Source organism: Papilio polytes, unplaced genomic scaffold (assembly GCF_000836215.1).
Source record: "Papilio polytes unplaced genomic scaffold, Ppol_1.0 DF820956.1, whole genome shotgun sequence".
NCBI classification, from domain to species: Eukaryota; Metazoa; Arthropoda; class Insecta; order Lepidoptera; family Papilionidae; genus Papilio; species Papilio polytes.
Window position 1 is genome coordinate 1,484,985 of NW_013528248.1, and position 16,578 is coordinate 1,501,562.

General features: G+C 33.8%; 2 protein-coding genes across 2 annotated transcripts in view; one reads left to right on the plus strand and one right to left on the minus strand.

Annotated features, from left to right (window-relative positions):
- The first annotated feature begins 1,060 nt into the window (after positions 1 to 1,060).
- Positions 1,061 to 14,774, plus strand: LOC106110027 (lysosome-associated membrane glycoprotein 1-like). The gene is made up of 6 exons (XM_013291708.1): positions 1,061 to 1,259; positions 1,456 to 1,872; positions 10,789 to 10,998; positions 11,558 to 11,749; positions 12,978 to 13,116; positions 13,584 to 14,774. The coding sequence occupies exons 1-6, from the start codon at positions 1,202 to 1,204 to the stop codon at positions 13,585 to 13,587; spliced, it is 1,020 nt and encodes a 339-aa protein (XP_013147162.1). The 5' UTR covers positions 1,061 to 1,201; the 3' UTR covers positions 13,588 to 14,774.
- A 1,744-nt stretch (positions 14,775 to 16,518) lies between these two features.
- Positions 16,519 to 16,578, minus strand: part of LOC106109951 — a 5,704-nt gene continuing 5,644 nt past the window's right edge. Inside the window, exon 6 of the mRNA XM_013291609.1 lies at positions 16,519 to 16,569. Coding sequence (XP_013147063.1) covers positions 16,519 to 16,569 — 51 coding nt within the window. The remainder of the gene's footprint in view (positions 16,570 to 16,578) is intronic.

Below are 16,578 nucleotides of genomic sequence, written 5' to 3' on the forward strand. Positions count from 1 at the left end.
ATTATTACATCCATCTTCTAAACATTTAAGATAACTGTTTACATTTTTCAAGAACTAAATATTAATGGGTATATAATTGTTTAAATATTAAGATACTTTATGTAATGTTGGTGTGATTTTTTAAATAAAACTTTAATAGTAATATAGGGTGTTTCAATTGTTATTCTGTTATTAAGTAACTATAATTTCAACATGACCAGATGGATCTACTCGTATTATTTTAGGTAAACTTTGAAATACCTATTGGAAAACCCCATCTTCCTAATATAAAATATATGATAAAATAGTCAAATCTACGAGTTAGTAAAATAGTAAATATCACTTGTAATGAATAAATTACTTTAAATTTCCGCATCAAAAAACTTACCGAAATGGCCGAAAGAAGTGAGTTTTAAATTTGCCGCCAAAATAAAAAGTGAAGTAGTTATAATGTTTTTAAAATAATGTCAAGGTTATGGAAGTTCTTGTTTGGCAAATTTATATTGTCGTTGGTAAGACAGAGACACAGGAATTTTTCAATTTTCTTGCAAACCAATGTTGCTAGTTGCTGCGTTTTATCAAAACAAAAGTTATTTTGATACTGAGTGGTAAGTGGTAAGTTTTGTTTTTTAGATATTTAGACTAATGACATAGCAATTAAGTCGTTTACGTTAATATATAGATAATTCGCAGCAGGTTAATAATTTACGAATTATTTTGATAACAAAATCATTTAAATCATTTAGTAATTAATCATATATTTTAAAAAATCATTTTTAATTCCGATGACACAGCAGTAAAAACCTTAAGTTTAAAATCTTAAGTTTACTAAAATTGAAATGTTTTTTTATTATTCAGAGTGTATCAAAATAAATTGAAAATCAATAAACCGTTCAATGTAATAAAAAATCGTCAGGACAGTTTTTTTTATGTTGAATTCAACAATTATTTGACCAGTGCTTAAGAACATTACAAATTAAGTAGAAACAGTTTGTTGATATCTGCTTAAAAGTTACCGTTTCAGTAGGACTTCATTTGTTTTTGCTTGCAACACTGGTCAGCTGTCGAATAATCAAGAAACGAAATTGACATTTCTCATTCAGCCGAAAGCATCGGATTAAAATAAAATCCGCAATTGCTGTTCACTTGTGAAATTGTTCTTTAATATACCTCGTTTCTAACGTTTTATCCTTGAAAAGTTGCTTAAGTTTTTTTGTGAAAAATGGGTTATCTGAAAGTGTATATTTTCTTAGCGGTAACTTGCAGTTCTATAATAATAGGTAAGTGACTCTCGACATGTCGTGTTGCAAGTTCTTTGTTACTTTTATCGCGTTACGTATTCTGAGTCGCTTTGTTTTTGCGTTTTATGCGAGCGCTAACATCTGTGAATGTAGCGCATTCGATGTCGAAAGTTCAAATACTTTGTTATATCAAAGCATATTCCAATAAGATCAATTATACCCACTTTTCTCGCAGGTCAAGGAGGCGTAACGACAAAGAAACCTGAACTAATCAATCTACCGGCGATCTCACCATCTATAGAGAGTGTATCAGATGCTGCACCTCCGGTAGATGTGATAGGGCCATCAAAAGAGCCCCAGCAATCTAGTCCTCAACCTGAAACTACGGCGGCTTCGACTACGAGCACTACTAGCTCTACTACCACAACTTCAACTCCTGCACCCACAACTACAACAGAACCAGCTCCAAACACCACTACAGTGCCTACTACCACTGTGACTCCTGCTCCTGAGCCAAAGCCGACACCTGCCCCTGGCCCGCTGCCCCGGCCCACACAGGGCACCTGGTTCTACACAGACAAGAAAACTAATGTCACATGCATCCTTGTCCAGTTTGCTGCTCAGCTCAATATTACATATCCCAAGAATAACAGTAAGTAGCCCTATTTGTTTTACTAAAAAGTAATTTACAAACATGAAGTTTTACTTAACATATTATAACAATTCTGAAATTTTCAAGAAAATATCAAAACAAGTTTGCTGTTGGGTCATTTGTGACATACATATCACTATAAGCTTGGTGTCCTATAAGTGGATATCCATAGTATTTACTTAAAAAACTAACCTATGAATTAAAACATTAATTCCCTATTACACTTGATCACTTCAACTACCTCAGGTAACAGTTAAATTGAAGCATAATTAAACCTGGATAAGCGAAAGTCCAAGAAACCTCAAATTTTCAAGTTCCTTTACCTCTAGCGCAGTGATTCTTACCCACTGTGCTGCAGCACTTTTGTGTGCCGCCAAATTTTTGTTATTAGTTTATAGTTAATCCCTTAATAAATCTTTAGTTATTATTGTACTATACGTTAGTTTATTTCATATATTAAAAATTTTTGTCATAAATTTATGCAGCGGTGTAGTAAGTAAATAATTTTTATCTTTTTCTTTGTGTGCTGCCAAATTTTGAAATTGTTAAATGCCGCAACAAAAAAAGATTTGAGAATCACTGCTCCAGCGGTTTCTTCATAATCAAAGTTTCTGACTTGTGGAGCTCATCCCGGGACCCCACAATGACTCATATATAGTTGTGTTACTTCTCCCGTTCCTATATATCTACATAGATAGTTAACCATCAAACTTATTATCCGGTCAGTCGACCAAATAATAGTATAGGATTTTGCTATTATAATATTTTTATATAATAAATAATGAATCTTAGTAATGAATTTGAACAATTAAAATAATTTTGTATGCATAAATGAAAACATTTAAAATATATTGATGTTTTATGCTATCAAAATTTAGCATTTCTTTCTCCAAGGTATATAAGGGGTTTATTGTAATATATTTGTAATATAGCTTTAGCATCTGACTTCATCTGTGTGGAATTACAACTTAATATATAGCATGTGTTCTTTTAAATGATCAGATCTGAGAAGTCTTTTTTGAGATGATAGTATCAAACATCCATACATTATTTTGTATTTATAATATTCGTATTATTGTATACATTCCAATATATGTTGCAATCAAATAACAATGAAACAATGACATTGAATAGCCAAGCCAGTACAAAGGATGACCTTGAAAGTGTTTAGTTTACAAATTTGCTGAAAGACGAAGTTTTAAGAATTGATTGTCACTGAAAGTATGTTGAAAGTTTACTAAGATTTTTTTTAAATATTGTAAAAGAAATTACTCTTATTCAAATTATTCTGTGACATTTGTAATTTTTCTTACATCATAACCTAAATGTAATTGTGATCCTTAAGTTTGTTAATGATTAGCTTTCGATTTAGACCCTTCTTAATTTTTTTTTATAACTGACTCAGTCAAGTTATACTGAAGTTGTGTGCTAACAAACATCTAATGAATGAAATTTGCCATAGATAGACCATAGTCTGGAAGAACACAAAGTTTACACACTTTTGTTTTTTTTCTCGCGGACAGAGTCGCGGGCGAAAGTTCGTAACTATATTTTTTTTAAAGATTGATTACCGTGACTACATTGTTGTTTTTATTAATTTTTATTTCAAATCACATTAAAATCTGTCAAATTTAGAATGCATGTAATTGTTGATTGGGTTGGAAAGACGGCAGATCTACATTTCTTAGAGTCGTGGTCTATATAACAATTTATATCATAAATTTTTAATTTGAATTCTTATCTAAATAACAAGGAGGAAGTTGTGATAAAAATCGCTGCGGAAAAATAATAATCGATACGATTTTTACATTTCAAACAGGTTGGACGTTGCCCACGTGACTGTGGAGACTTGTTTGTGCAATAATTTTGTTTATAAATGATATTGTGATGTTCACTCTGATCGCTGGCTGTCGATACTCGGATTACGAAGTGTTGAAGTCGTACAAATCGTTTGACGGACTCCGACCGACCTCGATCAATGATTTCTGTATAACTGCGCAGTGGTTTCACTCGTAATCAGTTTTAAGAAAATGGCTGTATTCATCTTTACCTTCCCTACTGCCGTGGGCGCAACGGGTTTTCGTCCTCCAAATAACTATCATCCGTCTTTTCAATCGCCACTCCCTTGATCATGTCAGCTTTCTCACAATCCATCTCTTTCTAGGTCTGCCTCTACCGGTGTACTTCCACATTCATAACTAACGTTATTAAATGGTTGTTTTGTCATCGAAATAATTGAGATACCATAGGGTATCTGTAAATTTATAAGTGCATACTAGACGTTTTATAGTTTGGACAGATCAAACTGGAGTACAGCCCGGACACGCCGGATGTATTCAATTCACGTACCGGTTTGCAGGACAATCGAAGTTAAACGGCAATTGGCACATGATGTTGATCTTCAGGTCGATTTTGACCCCTGGCTGCGGCATCAGGTAACGATGGATTCGTATGCCCTTGTCATTGATAGTAACAAATGTCCTATATTGGCAGAATTCTCTGAAGGCTTCAAGTCTAAAAGGTTCTAATTATAAAATACTTTAAAATTCCGTTCAACTTTAATAATTTCGCAGAATTGAGGGCACAATTTGTTCTTAAAATAATCATTATCTTGATATTAAAACAAATGAACGCATATGTAGCGAGACATAAAAAATACTTGTTCCAAATACAGTTCAGTGAACTTTTAAATTTGTTTTTTAGCATGTATTTTTTTTCCATAAATCCAATAAATCGGATTCCATTTAACCTCGACCATGGCTTATCTATTTCTATATCTAAGTATTTACTCATATTATCAGTAACCGTTTTATTAGTGACCTTATAGTCCGTAGGTATACATTACAATGGCATTCTGGAATATGCGAGTATTGATTAGACAATCCCATGTATTCTATTGATTCTACTGCAATAAAATCGAGTTTAATTTTATAGTTGAAAGCAGTTCTTGTAGTTCTTTACATATATTTCTTGTCTTAATGATTATCTTATTTTGTAAACTGAATTTGTGACGTAACACAAACATTGTTTAATCGTAACAATACAAATTATAGATGCATCACTGTTTTGTTAAACGTAAGCACAAGTGTCGCAAGCTGTCGACATGTTGAACACGCTAATCGAAGTAACGTGACAACAGCGGGACACGTTTTTAGCTCAGTGGCGATTTTTCTTGGCCAAATACTCGTAGAGACAAAAGAAAATCACTTACCCTATGACCTTGATGTCAAACCAATAGACTGAAATATGCACCACGCAAAGCAATAGATGGAAACCTTAATTACCAAAGGTCCATCTTTAGCTTTCATCGCTGCATTATCAACTTGTCCTTGTCCCTGCGGAGTGTCGGCACAGTATGTGCTGCTCTTCCGTATGTATCTATCACTCGTTATATCTGAATCGACTCCCTCCTTAAGCCTATCCGCTTTCACACAATCCATCCATACTTTCTTCGATCTTCCTCTACCTTTGTAGCCATCTATTCTTAACACTTTCTGGTTTATATCCCCATCCTCTTGCCGCATATATCCATACCACGCTAACCTCTTTCAATTTCTCACTGGCATATCTCCAATTTTGATTTTATTATCTACAGTATGTGGTATGGTGTATTCGCCTTATAGAATTCTTGTTCTTGTAACTAAAGATTATTACAATGAAAGTGCTATCGTCTGCTTGTAGTTACCAAGAACCTTTGTTATTTGTTTAATCCGATTATGAAATAGCTGCAAGTTATGTGGCTCTTTCGATCGGAATTTTGTTGCTTTACGTGTTTATGACTGAATAGGGTCGTCAATTCAATTGTCCGTATAGGGCTTCATAAAACATTGTTTTTAATGTAAGTATAGTAATTGGCATTTCTTTGTTTACATTATTGGATATCAATATATGAGGGGATTGGTTGTAGGAATTCATAACAGGTTTTTGTAGTGTAGTGTTGTCCGAGGTTCCATGTTATATTATTGATTATTCTGATGTTATACTGAGCAATGTAGGCAAATATATTCCAAAGGGTGCAAACACAATAGACCTCATAAGTGCAATAAACACAGTACGGTATGCCCAGGGCTGCGTTTACTTCAAATTTGACATAAATTTTCCGGATTAACATAGATATTGGGGCATCTGGTTTGTGTCATAGTGCGTCCTAAATAAGTTATTGCTCGTTAATGGTGAATATTATATTTTTACGTCAAGTTAAAAATGTAAGGACAATAATTCTTTTTCGCTGTTCGTGGTATAAAGTTGCCAGCCCTAGATATAGCCGTCTATTGAACACTTATTGAGTGTTCAGGCTTCACGCCACGTGATAAATTGCCAGCTACCACAAGCCCTGCCTTTTTATCAACTATCGAATGCCTTTGCTGTTCGAAGCCTTCAGCCGAAGTATAGATTACTATGATAAATAAACTGAAATTAAATATATCAGTAGAGTGTAATTTTGGTGCAGAGTTGACAGAGGTTTGTAAATTGCGGTAATTCGTGCAATTAGGTTATGCAGGGTTGTGGCAAAAAATTGCCGCTATTTTTATATTTTGAAGCATTCAAGTATAATTTTACGTTTGGACACCAGGTCTTATTTTATTTGTTAATTCATGCATCGCTGGTTGTGCGAAATCCGACCATTTATATAACAAACAAATTGCCTAGAGTTTTGCGAGGCAGCTGTGTTTACTCTTGAGTAAACCGATTCTTAGCATTTAATCTTGTAAAGTATATCTTCTTACCGAAAGTAATTAACTTCTAAGATATCTTGCGTTAGTACTAGTAAGACTTCTGTGTTATAATATCTAAAGGATTTTTTATTTATTTAATTTAATACTGGTCAGCTATTGCAAACTCGATTGCCACTTCTAGTTATTTCATTGTGTTATATGTTATCGAAGTTGTTACATACAGTATCCAGTCTAGATCTTTATTTGTTATTGTTTTATATCTAGACCAGCTGTTCCCGTGCGACTTCATGGCAACCCCACTTCCTTGATGTTGGCAGCAACTTATGGTCTCTTTCCCACATTAGGGTTTTTATCCAAAATATTTACCCCGAAAGTTTAATGGCGTGAAAATATATAGCCTAAAGCGTGACGTAAGTGTAGGACTTTTTATTGAAAAAAGAATTATTTAAAAATATGCTGTAATTGCTGACATCTTAGGCAACAAAGAAGTGTGTGTTTACGCTTTATTATAATAGTACAGATTAGTGTTTTTTTGTTTCTAGATGGCCAGTATTGTTTAATGACTTCTGGAAGATATGATTTAATAGCTTTTTACTTGATTTACACAACTCATTATTGTGACCTTTTAAAATTGTGAAATACGCGATTTTTCATCTAGTTTTTTTCTACGTGATTAAGAACATTTTTCTCTGGAAAAAAATGTAACAGTTGTTATGGCCCAGTAACGGACAATTGGAATTTTTTTTGCTCCTTTCAGAATTGTGTCATTCGAATACTGCATGACTCGGTTGATAAATAGCTGCAAATAGCAGCTAGTTCTAGATTATTTCAAACAGTTTTTACGTAATTACGAGTGACTAATAATGGAGTAGTTTCCCTGTGTGAATTTATAAATATCAGAAACGTTCTTATTAATTGTTTCCATTAGAAATACTAAGAAAGGATATCCAATTTTAAACGGTGTAAAAATGTTTAATCAGAACTAAACTGTGACGTCTCATTGTCATTTATTAGTGTACAGTCAGCTTCATAAATACAGAAACTTGTATATTCATCGTCGGAAGACGGACAACTCACAAACATGTTTTTAAAACCGCAAACCATTACATATTTATGAAGCTGACTGTACCTTTGTATGTTACACGTATGGCGTGGGTCATCCTGCGATAAGGCGGCTGTTATTAGCATGTACAGCCGGGACGTTTATTTCCTATCATTGAAAAATTGATGTAATACATTAAGTCCAAAGCTTTTCATAGAGAAACACCGTTTGCGGATGAGAATATCTATTTAAAATAATTCAGTAGAACCTCGATAAGTTAAAGTCCAAGGGAAACACAACAAATTTTAAGTTATAGAGGTTTTAAGTTATCAAGGGTCTATGTTATAGAGGTTTTGGTCTCTGATGGGAAGGGAACATTAATTTTTTGAAGGTTTGAGTTATCGAGGTTCTGCTGTATTACAATTGTGATCGTTTATGAGAATGACTGCTGAGAGTTCTCGGTAAAACTCAGCAGAGCTCTCTCAGTAATTTGACTGCGCTAACGGTCAGCCGTACCGGAAAATTTATGAAAGGACTCATTTTACTTTCCTCGTAACGGACTCGTGTCGCGCAGTTCTCGATTTAAATAATTCATGAATGATGAAAATTAATCATAGATTTATAACTTACTAGCTTTCGCCCGTGACTCCGCTTAGAATTAAAAAATAAAAATAAGTAGCCTATGTTCTTCCAGATATGGTCGACATCTATGACTTTTATCGAGATCCGTTCAGTTTGGCCACAAACTAACAAACATCCCTCCATCCATCTAAACTTTCGTATTTATGATATAAGTAAGATAGATGAGGTGTTTATTCCAAGTTTGATGTATTATCGAGAGTGATTTTCGAAATATAATATTTTAGATGACAAGGGACATCTACAGTAAAACCTCTGTGAGGTTTTTATCCCTCACTTTTTGTTTTCCGATATAAAAATATTGTGGTGTTTTATATCCAAAGTCATTGGAATACAAAATAATCTTATGGATTGAAGTTTGTACCAAAGTATGGCAAATACAGTGCTCAAAGTGGTCTCAGACACCACATGTGTGATAAGATAGGGCTAAAAGATGGCGTTGTGTATACAGGCATAGAGTAAACATGTCTCGAATATAAGTTTTCAAGGAAACTGATTTGGTTCAACATCAAATTGTATGTTAATATATGATTAACAAGCGTTTGCCTTTGACTCCGTTCGTGCGGAATTACATACCTTAGTAAGGAGCCTGTGTTCTAGACTATGATCGATATCTGTGGCAAATTTTATCGAGATCCGTTAAGCAGATACTAATATTATAAATGCAAAAGTTTAGATGGATGGAAGTTTGTTAGAGTTTGTAGCCTGACCGCTGAACTGATCTCGATGAAATTTTGTACGGATGTAGAGAATAGTCTGGAAGAACATCATCATCCACTTGCCCTTATCCCTTATGGAGGGTCGGCACAGTATGTGCTGCTCTTCCATACATCTCTATCAGCCGTCATATCTGAATCCACTCCTTTCTTAAGCATATCTTCCTTCACACAATCCATCCATTCCATAGTCTGGAAGAACATATACGCTGCTTTTGATTATTTTTAATTCCACGCAGACGCAGTCAGCGAAAGGTAGTTGGCTGTAAACACTAACAAATGTCCATCCATTAGTATTTTTAATTTTAGTAAGAAACGTATAAATGTGTAAAATCATTAAGATAACAGCACTGTTAATAAATAACATTCAATGCTTACATACATTACATAACTAACGATAGAAAGAAAATGTAGGATTTTTTTACATTATCTATGGTAATAAAATTACATAGCCTTGTAATAAGATTATAAGAGAGGATAGAAAATAACTGTAATCCTTAATCTTACTGAATTCTTGTATAGATTCTTAAAACTATATTTATTAACGAATTTTCATATTGTTTAAATTATAATAACTCAAGCTAACAATTTATATTAACGATGAACAAGCATTATTTTATCATGACATGCATAAGCATAAATGTGACAATATAGAACGAATAGAAATTTATATAAATTTATATTTTAAACAAATTCTATGTACAATAACGGGCAATGAGAAGGGGGCGTGCTGTCGGTCTGTGGCATGAGTCACGGCTTTGTATCTGCACAGACTGGCTTGTTTGTGTAATACGATCGAATGAAAATGTTCAGCTGATGGCTGTATTTTTTGCCAGATTGACAGAATGGTTATATTATTCCTAGGCATGTTTTTATGCATTTGATTTGCCACGTCGAGTACTCTTGTTCCCAACGTGACAAATTAAATGCAGAGTACTATACTCTTGTTTTCCTTCTTTCTACTGTAACAGCAGTCTAAGGCTGGATGAATTCTTTTTTAAATAAAGTATGTCTTGTTTCTTTGTCTAATTTGCATGAATTAAATGTAATTGGATGATAATCATTACCACAGATAAACAATGATGTTATGTAAGAATTGGTCGGCAATAATATCACGGACGTACGTGATCTGACGCCCGTCGCAGACTGGTTCCGCGTTTGCAATTCGACTTCTTTCTGCGAAATTATTTCATCGAATTAAAACATTGATAAAATGAATCGTGCTTATCAACTTGGTGGCCACAAGTCATGTCACTAATGCAAAATATGAGCTATGTTATCTCAATGACACTTATGTACCTTATAAAACATACAGACGAATTGAGTATCTACTTATTTTGGGAAGTCGGTCAAAAAGACGGACAAGACAGGTTTTTTGCCATAATACTTATTTAGCAGAAGTAATTGATATCTGATTTTATTATATCATAATGTAGCAAACGAGCATTCGACCACCTGAATCCGCCAAGATGGCGAAGCGACTCTTGCCCAAAAGCGCAGATACGTTGCCTACCTTTAGTCAACGGAAGTTACGCACATAAAGAGGATATTTCCCCTTCCTATGCGTCTCCTCCAGCGTTAAATCCACTTTCCCTTCCCTGCCTTTTCTTATAAGAAAAAGGATGGAAAGGAAAAGGGAATAAAGTTGGGCCTCCGGAACCACACTCATCAGACGAAACGCGAAATTCATCCCACTTCACGCCTGTCTTCTGTGTGGTCGTGGTATTGCACCGGGCGAGCCGGTCTATTCGTGCGAAGATGTTAAAGCGGGTTCTACCACTGTTATGAATTTTGCAGGTGAGACATCTAAGCTATGTTCTAACAAGTACGGTTTCCATTTCAGCGTCATCGTTGGGCTACGCTCTCCTCAACGTACCATCCAATGCGTCCGTCGTGGACGGCAGTTGCAATACGACCTCGCAGAGCTTAAGCCTAGCTTGGGATGATGGAAACCACACCCTCACGATGCACTTCCTCGCCAACGACACCACCAAGACGTACCTCCTCAACAGTTTAAACATCACCATCTCTTCTGAGATACTCGTCAACTCCTGTAAGTTAACAAAAGGTTCCCTACCTCTAGTATAGTGATTGGATATTTACTTTAAAAGTGATACTTGATTTGCATTTTTGTTTATACTTTAAAACCTGTTTAAAGACTTTCTAATGACCATTTAACTGTGATAATTAGAAAATGGTGTTGATTACATTTACTAGGTTAATCGTTTAGATTTATTAGTGTTTATTCATCCATTTCTAGATATATTCAAATACAGAGTTACGAAAGGAAAGTATAGTTTTGACTTGTAGTTATGACGTCATGAAGACCAGTCTCTACGTTTCAATATCAACTTGATAACTTATCGCGTTTACAATTAGTTTGTTTATTGTTTATCATACAGTTAATGTAATAATTAAGTCATTTGTTTACAATTCAATATTAATAGATTGTTTCACAATGATTTACTTGTTAAAATATATATGAGTGTTAGATTTATTTTATATTGTACTCACAGTTAGGTGTAGATTTAGTAGGAGTAATCTACACTAGAGAACTTCATTAGCAGGCTAGCAGTGTATAGTGGTTATAATTGCATCTGTCCGTGGTGTAGCACTGTCTGGGCATGTGGATGTATGGCACGGTGCGGAGTGGGCCATGCCGATGAACACGTCGTACCGTTGCGCGGCCGACACTCAGCTCAATCTGACGGCTGAGGTGACCAGCGTGGCAGCAACACTGACGCTGTCGCAGCTGCAAGAAGAGGCATTCCGAACCCAGCACAACAATAATAGCTTTAGCTCAGGTCAGTCATAAGTGTCTCCAACAGAATCGAAACTGTAAAATAGACGAAAAATTACTACGAATAAGACCTAAGTCTAGGGGAAAAGAAACTCCTTAATATGTCCTCCAAGCCTAGATATAGATCATAGGCTAAAGAGGTTTTGGTCAAGTTACGTTTATTTTCAACCGAAAGCAAGATTATCTTCAAAAGATTTTTCTGCTTAGATAAAAAATATGTAGCAAATAAATAATTTACATTATTTTAAACAGCTTATATGTAGTAGCGAGGCGCGTGATTTAATATCGTGAGTTTGCTACGTTATAAAAACCTGGAAAACTGTTTAAACATTTAAATGTTGGGCCTTGCCTCGTGCCCGGCGCCGCGCCGCAGCCGGAGCGACGCCCGGTCAAGGCGATGCCGGCTCTCAAACGCCTCTAGTCCCCTGTTTCAAAGACAATGAAATAAATAGATTTACATTTACTTTTTTACTACATCTCATTCCTATACTTGAGCATATCCTATAGAACTTGATATATCTTAGTTAAGATTAAGAAATTGCTTAGTGAAGAATAACAATAGCATGACAAACGCAATATAAATAATTGAAAGCATTTCCATTGCCAATTTTATATGTTCAGGGTTTTACAGAATGTTGTTTTGCCAAATTTCCGCAACTTCCTCGGGATTTACCGAATAACCTTGACCCGTTTGTTATACCGATTTGTTTCGCTTCCAGATAAGTCATTTAATATTAAAACATCGTGAACGAAAAATATTCCAAGTATTTTTATTTTATTTATACATAACTAGCTCTTGACTCCTACCGCGTGGAAGTAAGTAGTTTATGTGTTCTTCCAGAATATCTTCTATATCTATCCAAATTTCATCGAGATCCGTTCAGCAGATTAAGCTACAAACTATAAAAAAAATCCATCCATCTATCCAACCTTTCGCCTTAATATTAGTAAGATTTTTTTTAACTATTTGATGTTTAAAAGGTTTTAATGTGTACTAATATTATAAAGGGGAAAGATTTGTATTTTCGTATTGTATTGGAATAACTCGAAAACTACTGGCGGTAACCATTAAAAAGCTACGTTATCACTGAGTAATATTTTTATTCCTATTTTTTAATTTCACACGCGTCTCAAGCAATTAGTTTATAGTAATTTCACTGAGTGTCGTCGATTGACGAGTTCATTCTCATCTGCTGTTGTGTGACGTATGGTGTAATGATGGTGTGTGTCAGCGCGCGAGTGCGGCTCGCCGGACTTGCCGGACGCGGTGCCGATAGCGGTGGGGTGCGCGCTGGGAGGGCTCGTCGTCGTCGTCCTCATCGCCTACCTCGAGGGCCGCCGCCGCTCCGCCGCGCGCGGATACCTCTCCATGTGAGTGATTATAATACTCCACGTGTCAGTTACATTCGGTTATAATACTCAACATTTGACTCACACTCAGTAAAGATATTCTACATTTGAGTTCACTTGGTAACAAAACTCAACATTTGAGTTACACTTAGTAACCATGCTTAATATTTGAGCTACACTCAGTAACAATACTCAACATTTGAGTTACAGTCGGTAACAGTACTCAACATTTGAGTTAGACTTAGTAACAATACTCATTGTGCGAGTTACACTCGATAATAATAATGTACAATTAAACTTATAACTGATACTACTAGAGCCATCTCTTGGCAACTTATAAAACCGACTCATATGCTTAGAAAAACATCACTTAAAATTATACTGTGTGAATTAAATTTGATAATAGTATAACACAGATATCACTTACAAAAATATTGTAAATGCTTATACACTATTTTGTACTGAAAACTATGTATTATTTGTTTCAGGTAAAAGGTGAAAACCGTGCCGTAGTCAATGTAATATAGATAACTAATGAATATAATATCGTTGCATTCACACGAGTGTTGCCCTCATCAATACATTTGCTCAAAATTAAACTGAACATCGGTAAACGTGGACAATTCAGCTTATACTGAACTTAGCAATTTAAAGCTCTAAGAATTAAAAAAAAACCGCTTTAAAAACACTTGATTTTTTCTGATGAAGTAACCAAAATTAGGGTTATAATTTCTAGAGCTTAATTATGTTTTATAGAAATTATTCTGCTTTATGTCCATGTTTAGTAAATTACATCTTTGACTTTTCATCGCAGTTCTATGATTTTAAAAATGTTTTTTTTATTTTTTTTTATCTGTGGTAATCTAAATTATTGAAAACGCCGGCGAGTTGCAACTAAGAAGTCAATACAATTTTATTTTATGTTTTTTAATGGCAACATTTTGTTTGTTGCCAGATTAAAAGTATGTCTAAATATAAGCGAGTTATATTTTTATTTTAATAAATGGAATTAATTAAATGTTTTATTTTACATAAATATTATAATTTCGAGAAAATTGAAAATTTACTTTTATTTGAGTTGGCTGAAAAAATTCACAGTAGAGTTTTTTTTATTTTCTTGCATAATAGTTTTGGAGATATTTTTGTATGCGAAAAACCTGAAATTAAAAAAGGTGCATCGAAAAGTGTTTAAAGCTGGGAGTTTTCATTATCGAAATACTTGTAAAAAACATACACCTCTCTTATTCTCTTTAGGAGTAAAAGAGACAACGATATGTATAAAAACAATTATCTAGATAATGTTCATTAAAAATGTAGAAATGTGATTTTTAGTAGTTTTAATGAGTTGGGTAAATTAATTTTTTTTATTATTTTTTATTCAAATATTGTCATTGAAAGTTCTTAGAGGTCATTCATTTCATTTCACGCATCTGTCCATTTTAATTAAGTATAACAATAGAAGTAACGGCAGTGTCTTGTAACATGTTTCACCGTGAGGTTCCATTGGAAAAACGTACAAAAAACAATAAAAAATTGCAAAAAATCCCTTAATGGCCTTAATTCACGGTTTATTTATTCTGTAAGTCTCTCGATTTATTTCAACTTTCAAAGTTCTGTCGTTTTGTTCCAATATATGGATTGGAATTATGTCTTGTCGGAAAACCATCAAGATATGTTAGGAGAGAAAAAAATATTTAAGCACTCTATTGCGAACAAATGTAATATTTTTTTTTTTGTAATGTATCCATTTATTTGATTTTAAGTGAAATGTGGAATATTCTATTTTTCAATGTTCGCTGATAGAGTGCTTACGTTATTTTGTGATGTAATTGTATGGAATAAATGAAATAAATGTTTTTTATTGCTACACGGCTTTTATTTCGTAATTTTACAATAAATACCTTTTATTTATGTACAAAAACTATACTTATCATATATTTACATGAATAAAACTATTGAACACGACATAAATGTAAAAAATTACATAAAGCAATTTTATTCATATATAGAAACATACTTTAGTGAATAAAAATGGTTTTCCTCAAACAATGACGTCATAATCATAAGAAAATTGGTCGACATTTTGGCAGATATGGGCTATATTTATTTATTATATTTGACACTTCATTTAACTATTAAAGCTGCAGTCTACATACAAACAACCTTATCGTTGTTACGTTGTTGTTATACGAGATTTTTTGAAATTCATAAAAAAAGTAAAAAAAAAAATGCCAACCCGTAATCGAAAACAGTTACGAACTTGCTTTGAGTCAATAGTGTTTTACAAAATAATTTTACTCTTAGGTTTTTGTAAACCATAAAGTGGCAAACGATCGCCTGAATTCGCAAAAATAGCGAAGCGACCGCTGGCCAAAGCTACAGTTTATCGACAAAGGAACGAACAGATAAGATAGGGTTCCCTTTTCTATATACCCACCTCCGTCAAATACAATTTCCCTTCTCATCCTTTTCTTACAAGATAGAAAGGGGACTAAAATCTATTTAGTCACTGGTCTCTTTGTTAAAAAAATTAATAGACAATCCTTATCAGTGTTTCTAGACATATTTTAAATAAACATAACATTTAACTTAAGACATAAAACAAACCTATTTACAAGTTATAAACTTTAAGAATACTGCTGCTCAAAAATTAAGTAGTTTATGTACATGAGTATTGTGTGTTGTCGACACTTATGTGATGAGTTTTATATAACGAGTTATTTACAATTAGCCTCTAGTTTAGCCTCTGAGAGCTAATATATAGATAATACAGCTCTATTTCTTTATCTATGACTTGATTTGAAATATAAAAATCTTTGCAATCTGCTGAAAAATATGGAACAAACTCCTTGACGTCTATTATAAAGATGTAATGGATATACGATTGCAGCGTTGTGTACAGACGATTTTTATATTCTTGGTTACACTATATTTTTTTTTTCATAATGGACTAGTCTATTTGACTGGAATAAAACTATGTAATTCTACAGAAAGAAACTCCTTGTCATAGCATACGTGACAAGTTCTGGTTTAAAACGCATCATTTAAAAAAATAATTAATCGTCTTCATTATATTTTTCTGTTTTAAAATCAGCTTTTAGTTTTACTGTAAGAATTAATACAAATATCTATAGATTTGTACTTATAACACAGAGAGTTTTTACAATATACACTATTTTAGTTTAAATAAATGCTCCTCCGAAGTCATTCAAACTTCAAACCATTTCAAACGTATGGCACGACTTAATAAGGCACACAGTTATATTTTTTGTAGTTTTCCTGTTCAGTATTAGAAATTAATTGTTTTCCAAAAAAAATCTTCCATTAAAAACTGTCTAAGGGATCATTATATCGATCGAAACTTTAACTTTTAAATATCTTTTGGGATGTCACACGAGTCACAAACTCTGCCACGTGGCAGTATCACGTGGGCACCGGGCACGAGTCGAGCAGCACGTTGTGGAGCGCCTCCAGCTGGCGCCA